General features: G+C 65.9%; 1 protein-coding gene across 1 annotated transcript in view; it reads left to right on the top strand.

The window, feature by feature from the left end:
* RPS6KA2 (ribosomal protein S6 kinase A2) overlaps positions 1-14,462 on the top strand; it is a 51,838-nt gene extending 37,376 nt beyond the window's left edge. Inside the window, exons 10-21 of the mRNA XM_081095114.1 lie at positions 1,611-1,699; positions 2,124-2,188; positions 2,914-3,016; positions 3,293-3,423; positions 4,451-4,576; positions 5,499-5,588; positions 6,313-6,471; positions 7,289-7,450; positions 8,186-8,262; positions 10,047-10,164; positions 10,791-10,928; positions 11,897-14,462. Of these exons, the coding sequence (XP_080951240.1) occupies positions 1,611-1,699; positions 2,124-2,188; positions 2,914-3,016; positions 3,293-3,423; positions 4,451-4,576; positions 5,499-5,588; positions 6,313-6,471; positions 7,289-7,450; positions 8,186-8,262; positions 10,047-10,164; positions 10,791-10,928; positions 11,897-12,022 (1,384 nt within the window). The 3' untranslated portion in view covers positions 12,023-14,462. The remainder of the gene's footprint in view (positions 1-1,610; positions 1,700-2,123; positions 2,189-2,913; positions 3,017-3,292; positions 3,424-4,450; positions 4,577-5,498; positions 5,589-6,312; positions 6,472-7,288; positions 7,451-8,185; positions 8,263-10,046; positions 10,165-10,790; positions 10,929-11,896) is intronic.
* Positions 14,463-14,863: the final 401 nt, after the last annotated feature.

Here is a 14,863-nt window from a genome sequence, read left to right as displayed (position 1 = left end):
CCTCCCTGACTTCAGGGGAAAATCCCTACCTGGGGAAACAACCTTTCTCAGAGAGGTGACCTTGGTTAAAACACATAGTGCCAAGAAGGTGAGCAAACATATTAAGAACAGTATGCCATATATGCCAGGTCCCTTGAAACAGCAAGGATGGACCGGCTCCCGGCAATTGTCCACCCACAGGCTCTCCGCCAGGAAGGGTGCTGCAGGGTGTCCAGTGGCCGGGCCTGGGATGTGATGATTGACGGGTCAGAGGGTGAGGCTTGGGCTCAGAGATCACGGAGGGGTCCCCTTCCTCTCACCTGTGGGCAGGTGCACGTGCTCCTCCCTCCTCGTCCCGGGGGCTCGTTCACCACACAGAGGGGTTTGCCCCTAGAATCCCCACAGACTCTAACCCAGGGCCACCACCCTGCGTGGCATCGTCGACCTGCCCCGGGGCTGTGTGGCCAGGATGTGGGCCGAGCTCCTGAAGGGGGGGACCGAGGGCGGGCTGGGAGTGGGGAACCCGTAAGTGTCAAGGAGGGGCTCGCTGTGAGTGAAGGCGGCCCCCCCAAGGCTGCTGTCCTCACAGCGCCTCGCTCAGCCCCGCGAGTGGGCACGTGGCCATTACAGAAGCCGGAGCCCCTGTGGCTGCGGTGTTTGTGGGTGACGTGCCCGATGGAGAGGGGGGCCGTGGAGGAGACCCCGGGAGAGGAGTTCCCAGGCTCCCGGCGTGGACGACACCCTGGTTTTGGGGTGATCGCCTCAGTTCCTTTAAGGTTGAAGGGGGAATGGATCTGCACTTGCTCTAAAGCTACACTTGTTCCTCTGCAAAGCCGAGTGGGGAGATGGGCATGTGACCCGTTGGGGGGGGGGGTCCGGCATTCTGGGGGGCAGCTCCCAGCTGGGGTCCCGCCTTCCCCAGGGGCCTGAGGCCCCCACCTGGGCGTGCGAGGCCCTCCTCCCCCTGACCCCAGGACGAGATCCCAAAGGAGAACGTCGGTGCTGAAAGCCCCCTGTGCCGCTTGGGAATCAGTTACTCCCATGGACAGTCACTGACGCTCACGGTGCTGGGTTCTTGGCGGCTTTACTGTTGTTCAAGGAAGCGATTCCATAGCGGCCGTGACGCTTCCCAGTTCTAATTTCTAATGTGCTCGCATCACCTGCAGCCCAGGTGAACAGGACTCGAAACTCACAGCGCGGAAGGGCCTGAGGCCCAGGTCAGGGCGCGGCAGCCGGTCACATGAGGTGACTGGTCTGTTAGTGCTGCCGGGCCGGTCGGGAGCACGGACGCACCTGGTCTCTGTGCCGGGCAGCGGGGTGGTCGCCCCTGGTGGCCATGGCCGGGCAGCGGGGTGGTCGCCCCTGGTCTCTGTGCCGGGCAGCGGGGTGGACGCCCCTGGTGGCCATGGCCGGGCAGCGGGGTGGACGCCCCTGGTGGCCATGGCCGGGCAGTGGGGTGGACGCCCCTGGTGGCCATGGCCGGGCAGTGGGGTGGTCGCCCCTGGTGGCCATGGCCGGGCAGCGGGGTGGTCGCCCCTGGTCTCTGTGCCGGGCAGCGGGGTGGTCGCCCCTGGTCTCTGTGCCGGGCAGCGGGGTGGTTGCCCCGGCCGCCTGACCCCGCCCCCCCGCAGGGCCAAGCTGGGCATGCCCCAGTTCCTCAGCGTCGAGGCGCAGAGCCTGCTGCGAGCGCTCTTCAAGCGGAACCCGTGCAACCGGCTGGGTAAGCGCCGCCCGTGCCCGCGGACCCCGGGGACGGACACCTGCCCCCGCTCTGCTCCTGCTCCAGGTTCCCGGGGTCCCGGAGCGGGTGAGGGTGGGGGTGCTGTCGCCTGAGCTCCAAGGACACGAGGGCCCGCGAGGTCCAAGCTCACGGCCGCTGCCCAGGTGGTGGGAGCTGCTTTCACACCAGGTGCGGGCACCGTCCCGCCGGGTTGCCGCTCTGGGGCTGAGACAAAGGGCAGCCCCTTAACTGCGAAGCCTCAGCAGGCGCCAGACCCGGCTTCCCCGAGGTCGCCACCCCGCGCTCACCCCCATGGCCCGTCTCCGCGGGACTCCCAGGGGCCTCTGGGGCCGCCCTCCACGGGGGGTGGGGGGCTCCCCGCTGACACCCGCGGGTCCGCCCGCTCACGGCTGTCCTGCGGCAGGTGCGGGCAGCGACGGCGTGGAGGAGATCAAGCGTCACCCGTTCTTCGTCATCATAGACTGGAACGTAAGTGGCCGTGGTCCCCTCACAGCGACGGGGCGGGCACACCGAGGCACGTCCACTGTCACCGGGCGGCCCGAGCCTCCTGGGCGGGCTGGAGTCTCACGGGCACTGGCTCAGGGAAGAGACCCCACGTCACACGTGCCCTCAGCCTTTCCACAGAGTAAACAGAACGGCCAGCCCTCAGCGGCTCCGAGTGTGGGAGGGTCCCCTACGTGCCCGCGCCCCGCTGCTCTCCTCCCGCTCCCCTTCCCCCCTGGCCCCGCTGCTCTCCTCCCGCTCCCCTGCCCACCCCCCCTGGCCCCGCTGCTCTCCTCCCGCTCCCCTGCCCGCCCCCCCGGCCCCGCTGCTCTCCTCCCGCTCCCCTGCCCGCCCCCCCGGCCCCGCTGCTCTCCTCCCGCTCCCCTGCCCGCCCCCCCGGCCCCGCTGCTCTCCTCCCCCTCCCCTGCCGCCCCCCCCCCCCGGCCCGCTGCTCTCCTCCCGCTCCCCTGCCCCCCTGGCCCCGCTGCTCTCCTCCCGCTCCCCTGCCGCCCCCCCCCCCCCGGCCCGCTGCTCTCCTCCCGCTCCCCTGCCCCCCTGGCCCCGCTGCTCTCCTCCCGCTCCCCTGCCCCCCCCCCGGCCCCGCTGCTCTCCTCCCGCTCCCCTGCCCCCCCCCCGCCCCCCCCGGCCCGCTGCTCTCCTCCCGCTCCCCTGCCCCGAGGCCCCGCTGCCACCTTCTCGCTTTCCCGCAGAAGCTGTACCGGAAAGACATCAAGCCGCCCTTCAAGCCCGCGGTGGGCCGGCCCGAGGACACCTTCCACTTCGACCCCGAGTTCACAGCCCGGACGCCCACGGGTGCGTGCCGCAGCGAGCGGGTGTAACCCTGGGTCCTTGCCGATGGCGGTCCGCCTACCTGACCCGGGAATCCGGGCTCAAGGCCCTTTCACGGGAAACAGTCGTCCGTTCTGTTGTGTTAGCTCTGCTGCAGGGTTTAGTGAGGCTCCTCAGGCACCACGACACCGAAAACCCACCACATGCACATGCCAGGCTGCCCCCGCGCCCCATGCCGCCCCCGCGCCCCGCACCGCCCCCGCGCCCCCCCGGAGCTGACCGCTCCCCTGCTCCCCGCAGACTCGCCGGGCGTGCCCCCGAGCGCCAACTCGCACCAACTGTTCAGAGGCTTCAGTTTCGTGGCCTCCAACCTGGTCCAGGAGCCCCCGCAGCAGGACCCGCACCGAGCGGCCGTTCACCCCATCGTGCAGGTAACCGCGCGGGCGGGCGGGGCGCGGCCACCAGTGCCGTCTCAGCCGAGGCGGGTGCTCCCCCGGACTCCCCGGGCCTCGGGCGTCCCTGAGAGCGGCCGTGGTGTCTGACCCCGGCCGTGTCCCCGCTCGCTCTTCCTGAGGGAGGGAGAGTCCTGATGGCGGTCAGGTGTGCGGGGTCAGGTGTGCGGGGTCAGGTGTGCGGGCCGAGCCACCAGGCCCGGTGTCACCGGCGGGCATCCGCGCTGCGGGGAGCGGAGCCGGGACCGGGAGGCGGCTCCGGGTGCGGGAGCCCGTCCCCGTCCTGAGATGTGCCTGTGGGAGGCCAGGAAGGTGACTTTGTAGTTTCCTCCCTATAAACCCAACCGGACCGGGGGGACTCCGCGCAGAAACCGTGATGACGTTGCATCTAACGCAGTCGGGGCGCGTGGGGCGCTGGGCTCCACGTGTCTCTCCCCGCCGCCCTCTAGGGAAGAGCAGGGTGTCCGAGGGGACGCTGGCTGGGAGGGGGCGCCCGGCCTCGGTCTTGTACGCGGTGGTGACGGGGCCTCATGGGCTCAGATTTCCACTTAGATGTCGACACGCAGACACGCGTGCGGGACGTAGCGTCTGAGCCCCACGCTGGGCCTCCCGGGCGCCGACCCCTCCTGCTCCCAGAGTCTCCCTCCGCTGCTGGGGAAACTGGCTGCCAGCCGCCAGCCCCGCGGTGTCTGAAAGGGTCGTCACCGATAAGCGGGGGAGGCTGGGGAGGCTGGGGTCCGATGGGGAACCGTCGTCCTAGCTCCGTGGCCTTGGCCAGTGGACTTGCCCCTCCGGCCTCCGGGTTGAGGCGCACAACCTGGACCCCCTTTGCGCCTGCGCTGTGTGCCTCCCCCCTGCGAGAGCTCTGAGGGCCCCGCCTCCGCCCCCCAGCCTCAGGGTCGGGGCGCACAGCCTGGACCCCGGTGCACCTGCCCTGTGTGCCCCTCCCCTCCTTCCTGCGCTCCCCCATCCCGCGAGAGCTGAGGGCCCCACCTCCGTCCTGCAGCAGCTGCACGGGGACAACGTCCACTTCTCCGACGGCTACGAGGTCAAGGAGGACATCGGGGTGGGCTCCTACTCCGTGTGCAAGCGGTGCGTGCACAGAGCCACGGACGCCGAGTACGCCGTGAAGGTGAGGCCCTGCCGGCCGTGCTGAGTGCGGGCGCCGGGCCGGGCAGCTGCCTGCACCCACCACCCTGCCCCGCCTGCCACCTCCTAGGCTCCCACAGGACGGGGTTCCCCTTACTCTGACGCTCGGACCCCACTTGCACTTTATTTTGCACATCAGCATGTTTTCAGCTCTAGTCACCATCGAGGCACTGGCCCCCCGCGCCCTTTGTGGGTGACCCGCACTGGAGCAGTAGCTTGGGCACCCGCGTTTGGGGATGCAGCGTTGGGGGCAGGCGTAGCGATTGGCAAAGGGAGGGGCAGAGGGGGAGGGAGGGGACGTGGATACAGCCCCCAAGAATCAAGCCAAAGAAATGGCCGCAGGCTCAATGGCAGCCCGGCCAAGCCTCACGCGGTGGCGGTGGCACGCTCAGCCCTCGGGAACAGTGACAGTGTCCGCTGCCCAACCTGTCGCCCCACATGGGAGCTCTCGCTCTGGCCTTGTTGCGACATTAAGTGTTGGATCAGGAAATACAAAATGTCCATTTCCTGGTGGGTCAGTGTGGGTTACAGGAAAGTTTCCTGCCGCGTGGTAACCTAGTGTCTGGGAGAGGACACTGTACATTATGGACAGGCTGCTCGGCCCCACCCCTCCCACCCAGCCGACCTGGACTCAGGAGAGGGGACAGGTCCACCTGGGGCCATGGTCACTGGACGTGTCTGGATGCCTGGCCATGAGCTGGTCCAAGGACACAGGAAGCTCCTTGCCCTCCTGGGCCCAGAACTTCCCTGAGAGCCGGTGCCCACACCCCATGTCCTCAGAGGGCGGGGAGAGGGTGCCGAGAATTCCCAGGTGGTCGGCCTGGTCCCGGGGCGCGGGGGGTGGGAAGGTTCCGGCCTCTGGCGCCGTCTGTCCGAGAGCCTCACGGCACCACGGCCTGTTCCAGATCATCGACAAGAGCAGGAGGGACCCCTCGGAGGAGATCGAGATCCTGCTGCGGTATGGCCAGCACCCCAACATCATCACCCTCAAGGACGTGAGTGCGCTGGGTGCCCGTTCCCGCCCGTTTCTCCTTGGTGCTCGGTGCTCGGCCGTGCAGGGTGCCGGGTGCCGGGTGCCGGGTGCGCGGGCCGCGTAGACACCCAGAGTGAGAAGGCCGGGGCGAGGGGAGCTCCCTGTCTCTCACCTTCCTCGGGGGAAGCTGCCCCAGGGGGCGAAGTCAGCTCGCCGCCCCTGCCTGTCTGCACCGCGGGGTCCGGCTGTTCTGAGTCCTGTCCTGGCATAGAGGCCCGTGGGCTTGTCAGAGACGCAGGGCGGGGCTCTGCCCGGACCCGTAGGTCAGAACCGGCCGTCCACACCCCCAGGTGCCAGTGCACGGAGCGTCTGCACCTGCCGCCCTGGGCCTGCTGCGCGCTATGTGCAACCTCCACGTGTTCAGTGTCTACATGTCTGTGGGGGGCGGTGGGGGGGACAGGAGGTCGGGACTCATCCCAGCAGGAGCCTTGGCGTGCAGGCGTGAGCTCCTGCCCTGCTGTCATTCCTGCCCGGCCCAGGTCATTCACGCTGGTTCTGTCCTCAGAGCCGCGCCCGAGTGAGGGGACTGGCCCTGCCCTCGTCCTACACCAGCCTTGCTTTCACTTCCGGGAGCCCCTCCTCTCCCCCCCACCCACCGCCCAAGCTGTCCCTCTCTCCGGGCACAAGTGCGCCTGGGGGGGTGGCCGTGGGGCACGCAGCACTGACCCCTGCGCCCTCCGGCCCAGGTCTACGACGAGGGGCAGTTCGTGTACCTGGTGACGGAGCTGATGCGCGGTGGGGAGCTGCTGGACCGCATCCTGCGGCAGCGCTGCTTCTCGGAGCGCGAGGCCAGCGCCGTGCTGTGCACCATCGCCCGGACCATGGACTACCTGCACTCGCAGGGGGTGAGGGGGCGTGGGCGCGGGGGTGGGGGGGGGGCAGAGCTGTGCATGTGGCCTCCGGTGTCTGAAATCCCTGGTGCAGGGACACCTAACCCTGCGGGGTGCGCTGGGCATGAAGCAAATAGTCCTCTTTTTATATAAATATCTTCATTGATTTCACGGAGGGAGAGAGAGAGAAACATCAATGATGAGGATCACTGGTCTGCTGCCTCCTGCACGCCCCCCACTGGGGATCAAGCCCACAACCTGGGCATGTGCCCTGACTGGGAATTGAACTGTGACCTCCTGGCTCATAGGTCAACACTCAACCACTGAGCCACTCTGGCCGGGCACAAATATTCATCTTTAGAAACCTTTATATTCAGGTTACCTGAACTCACCGCATTTCCTTTTTTAAAAATCCTCACTCAAGGATATGTCTTTATTATTGATTTTTTGAGAGAGAGGAAGGGAGAGGAAAGAGAGAGAGCATCACCGTGATAGAAAAACATCGATCCATTGCCCCCTGTACGCGCCCTGACGTGACCAAATCCGCCACCGGCCAGGGCAGTCGCCACACCTCCTGTCTCCCGGCCCCTGAGCCCCCGGTGTCCAGCATAGCTGCCCTTCGTTATTCATTCAGATCTCACTCCCTGGAGAGGGGCTTGCGCGGGCTCCTCGGGTGTGAGTCAGTGTGAAAGGGGGGCTGCGTTGCCCTGCTGCAGGGCTGCTCAGAGTAAAGGGCTCCCGAGTGAACCCCGGTTCCTGAGCGCCCCTGCTCTCCCGCCCCCATGCCCCCCACTGTCCAGGCCCCCGTTAGGCGGTCCCTCTGCCTCTGCAGGTCGTGCACCGGGACCTGAAGCCAAGCAACATCCTGTACGTGGACGAGTCCGGGAACCCCGAGTCCATCCGGATCTGTGACTTCGGGTTCGCCAAGCAGCTGCGCGCCGAGAACGGGCTGCTGATGACGCCCTGCTACACGGCCAACTTCGTGGCCCCCGAGGTGAGCTCCCGAGCCAGTGGGGTGTGGCGGCCTCACACACAAACCAAAGGCAGGGCCACTGACCTCAGGCACGGCTTATTTTATCCGTTTATTGACTCTGCCCGCCTGCTCGCAGCAGCTTGACACAGTGGCCAGGGTGGGAGCTGCCTGGGGGTCACGAGGGCTGAAGGGAGCACCGAGTATGGTCCGTCCACAGCGGGACGGGACGTGGCCCAGCCTCAGGGAGGGACGTCCTGCCCCAGGCGACACGGGCGTGCCTGGAGGACAGTATGGGAGGAGATGGGCCAGGCACAGAGGGTGACCCTGTCTGGTACCTAGAGGGTCAGGTAGAGGCGCAGACGGCAGGCGGGCAGGGCCCGGGGGCGGAGGGTGAGAGGGGCTGAGGTTGGGGAGACGCAGAAGTTCTGGAGGTGGAGGTGGTGGCTGACGCAGCGAGAGCGCACTCCGCGCTCTCCTCGGGCGGTTGGGGTGTCGGTGTTCCGTTCTATCTGACCTTCATGTAGCAGTTCTTCTGCCTTAGCAATGCGATGCTCCCTCCTCGGTCTGCGAGCCTGTGTCCCGCAGGCTGTGGCTCCTGCCGGGGCTGGCCTCTGGGGGGCCGTGGGGCGCGTTGGAGTGGCTTTGCCTGGATGAACGACACCCGTCCCCACGCTGCGGGATCTGGGCCCACGGGAGCAGCGCGCCGAGGCCTGCCTTGTCCCCGCCCGGTGCTCACCTGTGGCGTCTGCCCCCCAGGTCCTGAAGCGGCAAGGCTATGACGCGGCGTGCGACATCTGGAGCCTGGGCATCCTGCTGTACACCATGCTGGCGGGGTGAGCAGGCCCGCCGGTGCCAGCGCCCGGCGTTCCGTCCACGCGGAGGCGCGGGCCTGTAGCTGGCCCTGTCCCCGGGCCCGGGTGTGGGCGAACCTCGGGCTCCCTCAGCCCCTTCCAGGAGAAGCGAGAAGCAGGCAGGGCCCGGGGCCACGCCTCCTCCAGGGGCCCCCTCCAGATTAGGGGCCCGGGCTGCAGGCCCCGCTCACCCACCCACACACAGGCCTCGGGCCTCCGCCCACGTCCTCCCGCCACAGGGCCACTCCCCGAAAGTGTCCACGCATCCGCTCCTTAAAACCATGTCCTGACGGCGGACAAAGGGTCGCAGGTTCGATCCCGGTCAAGGGCATGCACCTGGTTGCAGGCTCCCTCGCTGGCCCCGGTTGGTCTGGCACTTGCAGAGGCAGCCAATCCATGTCTCTCTCTCTCTCCCCCTCCCTTCCACTCTCTAAAAATCTGTGGGAAAATGTCCTCGGGTGAGGATTAACAAAAATAAAAATAAGTAAAATTAAAATCGTCCTCTTGAGCCAGGAAGCGCCATGACGGCCTGGTCAGACAGCACCCAGCAGAAGGCAGCCGCTCGTGCCGCTGTGGCCGCTGTGGCCGTCAGACGTGCGGGGACCCGTTTCCGGGACCAGGCACCCGGTGGTGGGGGACGTGTCTCCCTCGCGAGCTCAGCTGCCGGCTGACTCCTGACCCCCGGGAAACGCTCCCTCCCTGTGATTGAGAGGCAAACGCTGTGTGGTGTCTGAGGCTCCTCCAGCATGAAGTCTAGAATCCTAACCCCCTGGTGCCCAGCGTTTCAAGTCGAATAAATACTCGAGTGGAGGGACCACCCATCCTCTTTACGGCCGCAAAACGGACACAGGGCCTCGCGAGGACGAGGGGGCCGGCCTGACGAGGATTTCCTCGTAAATCGGTGACTAGCCCGGAGGAAGGAGGGGGCCGGGTCCCTGGACTGAGGTCACGGCCTGGCTGTGAGAGCCACCAGAGCCCCCTGCTCGGAGAGCGGGTACCCGTGGGCCCTGCTCTACCCGCCAGGGGACAGTGCGCACCGTCGCGCATTCACGGTGGGCACACACTGAGCACGCATGTTCTGCGTGTTCGCCCGTGGTACTGAGGTCCCTGTGAGCCCATGATTCTACCCGTGTTGCAACTGAAGCCCAAAAATAATTTGTCAGAGAACCCATAGTCGGTGATAGATGAACCAGGGGTCCCTCAGACCTCACGTCTCCAGCTCTCATCCATCATATCACGCTGTCACCATGGAGACCGAGCTAGGGGCCGACCACTATTGTACCCTGTCGCCAGGGAAGCCAGAAGTGGTCCAGGAAAGCTCGTGCTGGGTCCACGGAGCTTGGCTCACCTGCCCTGCTGACCCCGGCCGTGATCGAGTGAGGATGTGGACAGAGCACTAAGAAGTGAATCGTGCTTTACCATGAATGCTGGATTTGGAGCACAATGGGGCAGAAACGGCTGTTTTTAAATCTATATTTTTATTGATTTCAGAGTGGAAGGGAGAGGGAGAGACAGAAACATTAATGATGAGAGAGAATCATGGATCAGCTGCCTCCTGCACACCCCCCACTGGGGGTCGAGGGCAAATCCCAGGCCTGTGCCCTGACCGGGAATCGAACCATGACCTCTGGCTCCTAGGTCGACGCTCAGCCACTGAGCCACGCCGGCCGGGCTAAGGAAAGGCCATTTTAACAACCAAAAGGCAGGATTCCGTTGTGAACTTTGTGATCATGCGGCCTCACCCCATACACCCTCTCGTTCCGCAGATTCACGCCTTTTGCTAATGGGCCGGACGACACCCCGGAGGAGATCCTCGCGCGGATCGGCAGCGGGAAGTACGCGCTGTCCGGGGGCAACTGGGACTCGGTCTCGGAGGCGGCCAAGGTGAGCTCACGCCCGGGGCTGCCTCGGGGAGGGCGCTCAGGGCAGCCATTCAGGGGCCCCTTCACGCCCACAACGCGGATGTTTCACCAGCAAGATTGTTTTCAAAGCCGCTCAGCTCAAAAAGATTTTGGCAAAAACATGTTACAGCCCTTTTCACGTGTTCTACAGCCCTGGTGTAGCAGAGCCCTGGGATGTGTGTGTGACACAGAGAGACAGAGAGAAGCTGATATTTTTAGAAATGGGCCTGCGGGCCCTGGCTGGTGTGGCTCAGCGGATAGAGCGTCGGCCTGCGGACTGAAGGGTCCCGGGTTCGATTCCGGTCAAGAGCACAGGCTCAGGTTGCGGGCTCGATCCCCAGTAGGGGGCGTGCAGGAGGCAGCCGATCAATGATTCCCTCTCATCATTGATGTTTCTATCTCTCTCTTCCTATCTGAAATCAATAAAAATATATTTAAAAAATAAAAATAAATAAAAATGGGCTTGCGTGACCATGGAGGCTGGGAAGCCCATGTACAAGGCAGGCGGCAGCTGGGGATGGAGAACAACGGCCAGGCCTGCCCTCGAGGGGGGAGGGCTCCCGGGCGGCTGTGACCACTCGCTCCCTCTCCCACCTCCGGCTCCCGCAGGACGTGGTGTCCCAGATGCTGCACGTGGACCCGCAGCAGCGCCTGACGGCGCTTCAGGTCCTCAAACACCCGTGGGTGGTGAACCAAGAGCACCTGCCCCAGAGCCAGCTCAGCCGGCAGGACGTCCACCTGGTGAAGGTACTCGGGCGTCAGGAGGCCGGGGGCTGGGGGGGAGGTGCGGGGGGGACAAAACAGTGCTGTGATGCCTCCCCGTTCACCTCAAGATTCAGAGCGCAGAGTTCATCACATACATGCAACACGTGCAGGATGCTGAGTAGTTACAGCTTCTGCTCCATCTCACAGCTTCAGTGAGAGAGAGGGAGAGGGAGAGAGAGAGAGAGAGGGGGAGGGGGAGGGAGAGAGAGAGAGAGGGAGAATCGGGGCTGTGCCAACTCCTGGTCCCAAAGTCCTCAATTCTAGACCAAAGGTCTGCACTTCTCCGACAGCCCAGACAGTAAATATTTGAGGCGTTTCCAGCCGGATGCCTCTGTCTCAACTCTGCTCCACTGTGTCGCACAGAAACACCCGAGACAGCAGATCCGCGGTCAGTCGGGTGCGGCTGCATTTGGTAAAACTTTGTTCACAAAGCAGCAGCCACCCCCACCCCCTTCACACACACACACACACACACACACACACACTCCCGTAATATTCTAATAGATCCCCTGGCACATCCCCAGTGCGGGGAGTGCAGGAGGCAGCCCGTCAGTGATTCTCTCATTGTTGATGTCTCTCTCTCTCCCTCTCCCTTCCTCTCTCCGAAACCAATTTTTTAAAAACTTGTAAGTGGCCAAGAGGAGGTGGCCAGGCCCTGACCGGGTGCCAGTGTGTGGTGGGGACATCGCAGGCCGAGAGCAGGCAGGCACCTGCCAAAGCGGGGGCGGTTGCCCTCAGCCTGGGGCCCCGTGCGCGTCTGGAATATGTGCCCCAAGTGGCCAGCGCAGCTGCCGCTGAACACGGAGATGAGACCGCAGGTCCCTGCAGCTCTTGGCGTCCCGCGGCGGCCCTGTGCCCCGCACACGTGGGGAACCGAGGCCCAGAGGCCACGCCGCCAGCTCTGGCAGGAGCGGCGGCCCCGCAGTCAGTGCCTCTCCCTTGTCTTGCAGGGTGCCATGGCCGCCACCTACCTTGCCCTCCACAGGACGCCCCAGGCCCCGCGGCTGGAGCCCGTGCTGTCGTCCGGCCTGGCCCAGCGCAGGGGCATGAAGAGACTCACGTCCACGCGGCTGTAGCCAGCAGGACCCAACGCCTGGCTGCGGGCACCAGCCTGGGATCTGGGCATGGGCGCTGCTTGAGCGACCACGGGCGCCTTCGCTGGGCCCGCGATTCCCCTTCAGCCTGAGAGGGTCCCAGGGCGCCCTCCCCACACCTCGCTCTGCCGCCCCCTTCCCCGGCGGCCGCAGGGACTCCTGTCGCCACTGCACGCGAAGGCCTTCCCCACCCCGGCACCTGCTTACCCGGCGGATCTGCCACATGAGGGCCATGGTCAGGCAGGAGGAAGCGGGCATGGCAGCGCCTCCCTGGAGGGGCCGGCTTCGAGGGCCCCGGATGCCGGCGGCTGAAGGTGACAGAGGGCACGGGCACAGGAGCAGAGCCCGGCCCCTGACTATGACCTACGTCTTGATGGCCTCGTCTCGCTGCCCCACGTGTGTGACGAGGTCCGGGCTGTGTCCTCGCAGCAGATCTGAGCGGGAGGCACCCCCAGAACCGCCTGCGCTCGGCCTTGGTGCCCCCTTGGTGCCCGGAAGGAGCCAGCAGGCGCCCGTGCAGCCCGCCCCGGCTCTGGATGGCAGCGGCCCCGGGGCTGGGCGGCCCGCAGGCTGAGGGCCTGGCTTGGTTGGCTTGCTCCCTCCCCTGTCCCCGGAGACACTGTGACCTCAGGACCCTGACCTCGGCCTCTGTCGCCCACTGGGGTCGGGGGCACGGCCGGGGCTGTGTCCGCACGGGAAGCCCTTTGCAGAAGCGGAGCTGTGTGAGCTGCGCCTGCCGCAGGGTCTGTCCTGGGCCAGTGAGTCCGTGTGTCCCGGGTGCACGTGGGCGCTCAGGCTGCGCCCCTTCGTTAATAAAATCCTGACGGCTCCCCCCGGGGCTGGAGGAGGCAGCGCCTGGGTCCTCATCTCCTCCAGCTCGTGCCCAACGGGGCCCCCCCCCCCGGCGGAGGAGGACTGTCACTTGTCTGTCCCTCTGTCCGTCCCTCTGTGCTTAGGCCAGGCTACAGGATCGACTGTTGGGCACAGCCAGGTTTTCCCTAAAAAGACGATATTTTATTGTTTCTTTTGTCCTTCAATCTCAACTCCAGTACCACACACACACACACACGTGCATGCACACGCACACACACACACAGGCACAGACACACATGCACAGACACACACACACACGCACGTGCACGCACAGGGGCCGCTGCTGGAAAGCGCCTCCCGCGTGGGCTGTGGCCTCAGACCCAGCAGGTGAACGGGGGTCCACACAGCGCTTTCTCTCCGCGCAGCCCGCAGAGCCCACTGGCCTTGTTTTCTCAGTGGAAAGCGCTCCCCTGGCTCCGTGACTCCCGCCGCCCGTCTGCTTGGGTCTGAGTTGCTTTACTTATTACCAGAAACGGGGAACCAGGGCGCCTGCAGGTCCCGGGTTCACCCTCCTAGAAACCCGCCCAAGTCATGCGTCCTGTTTGCCGGGGCCCCAGCTGCCCACCGTGCCCTCAGCTGGGTGTCTGGGGGGCGGGGGTGGGGGTTGGGGGGGGCCTGAGCGCTGCCGGGGACCCAGAGCTGAGAGCCCTGAGCAGCGAGCGGAGCGAGGGCCCCTCCCTCCCCAGCGAGGAGTCCCTGAGAAGAGACGATGCCACACTGGAAACCACACTGGAAACCGAGCTTCCCCAAGTCTTAGGTGACGGGGCGGGGGCCGCACCCTCGGTGGGAATGACGGGGTCTGAGAGTTCACACGCTTGCGCGGGGCTCCCCGAACCTGGCGCCCGGGAAGGCTCCCCAGGATTCGCACAGACGGCAGGAAGTCACAGCCCTGCTCACACCTCGGACCGCACCCCCGGTCAGACACCCGGACTCTGTCCTGAGGAAACCACACCCTGACCTCGGCCTCCAGCCGCCCCCTCGCGGCCCCTTCAGGTGGGCCCCCAGTTGGGGAAACCTGGCCGGCCCCTCGGTGTGTGCCGCCGCCCAGTCGGACGGGCCAGGGTGCGTCACCTCCGTCCCAGGTGAGACTGCGAGGACCTGACCAGCCTCGCGGGCCCGTGTCCAGGAGGCTGACCCCCTTCTGCAGGGCAGTGGCCAGTGTTGGCCAGTGTGGCTCACTAGGCGGTGTGTCCCCCAGGCGCGGCTGGGCCCCCGCATGGCGCCGACTGCACTGTGTTTGCCCCCGAGAGCGGAACGGGACCCCACGCGGCGAGGAACAGCCGGGGACTCCCGGGTGGCCTCGCCCAGCTGGGGGGCCGGGGGGCCTCCAAGGCTGTGCCGCCCACGGAGGCTGCACCGACCTGCTCTCCGCCCGCCGCCCCGCCCCCGCCCGCACTTCGCTCGCCGCCGGTGGTGTTTACAGGCTTCTGTTCGCTTGCGGGTTGTGTTTGCGGTGGGCGGCCCTGCACACGTATTTATTACGCTTTCCAGACTTTCTGAATAGATTTTTTAAATAAACACGGGTTTTATGACGCGCAGTGTGTTCCTAGCGCAGCCTCCGACTGTATTGTCACCAAACGGTCTGCACCTCGCTCCTTGCTCCCCGACGGGGACTCCGCCGCCCTGCGCTGCGCGGGGGCACTCCACGGGGGGGCCGACCGGCACCACTCCCCCAGATGTGTGTGTGTGTGTGCATGTGTGCATGAGTGTGTGTACATGTGTGTGCACGTGTGCACGCTCCATGTGTGTGCATGCATGTGCGCGAGCATGTGTGTGTGCGTGCACTCCATGCAGAGCCCGGTGTGTGATGGGACGGGGCACCGGCAGGAGCCAGTGGAGGTCGTGTTGGTGAAGCAGGCGGCCTGGGGTGGCCGCAGGGAGCTGTCCCCACACCCCACTACCTGCCCCGCACTCCGCCCTTCCTTTCTTTATACAGAAATACAGCCGGGA

Source organism: Myotis nattereri (genome assembly GCF_964212035.1).
Source record: "Myotis nattereri genome assembly, chromosome: 6".
Taxonomy (NCBI): Eukaryota; Metazoa; Chordata; class Mammalia; order Chiroptera; family Vespertilionidae; genus Myotis; species Myotis nattereri.
Note: the sequence above shows the minus strand (reverse complement) of the source record. Positions and strands in the feature narration are given on the sequence as shown.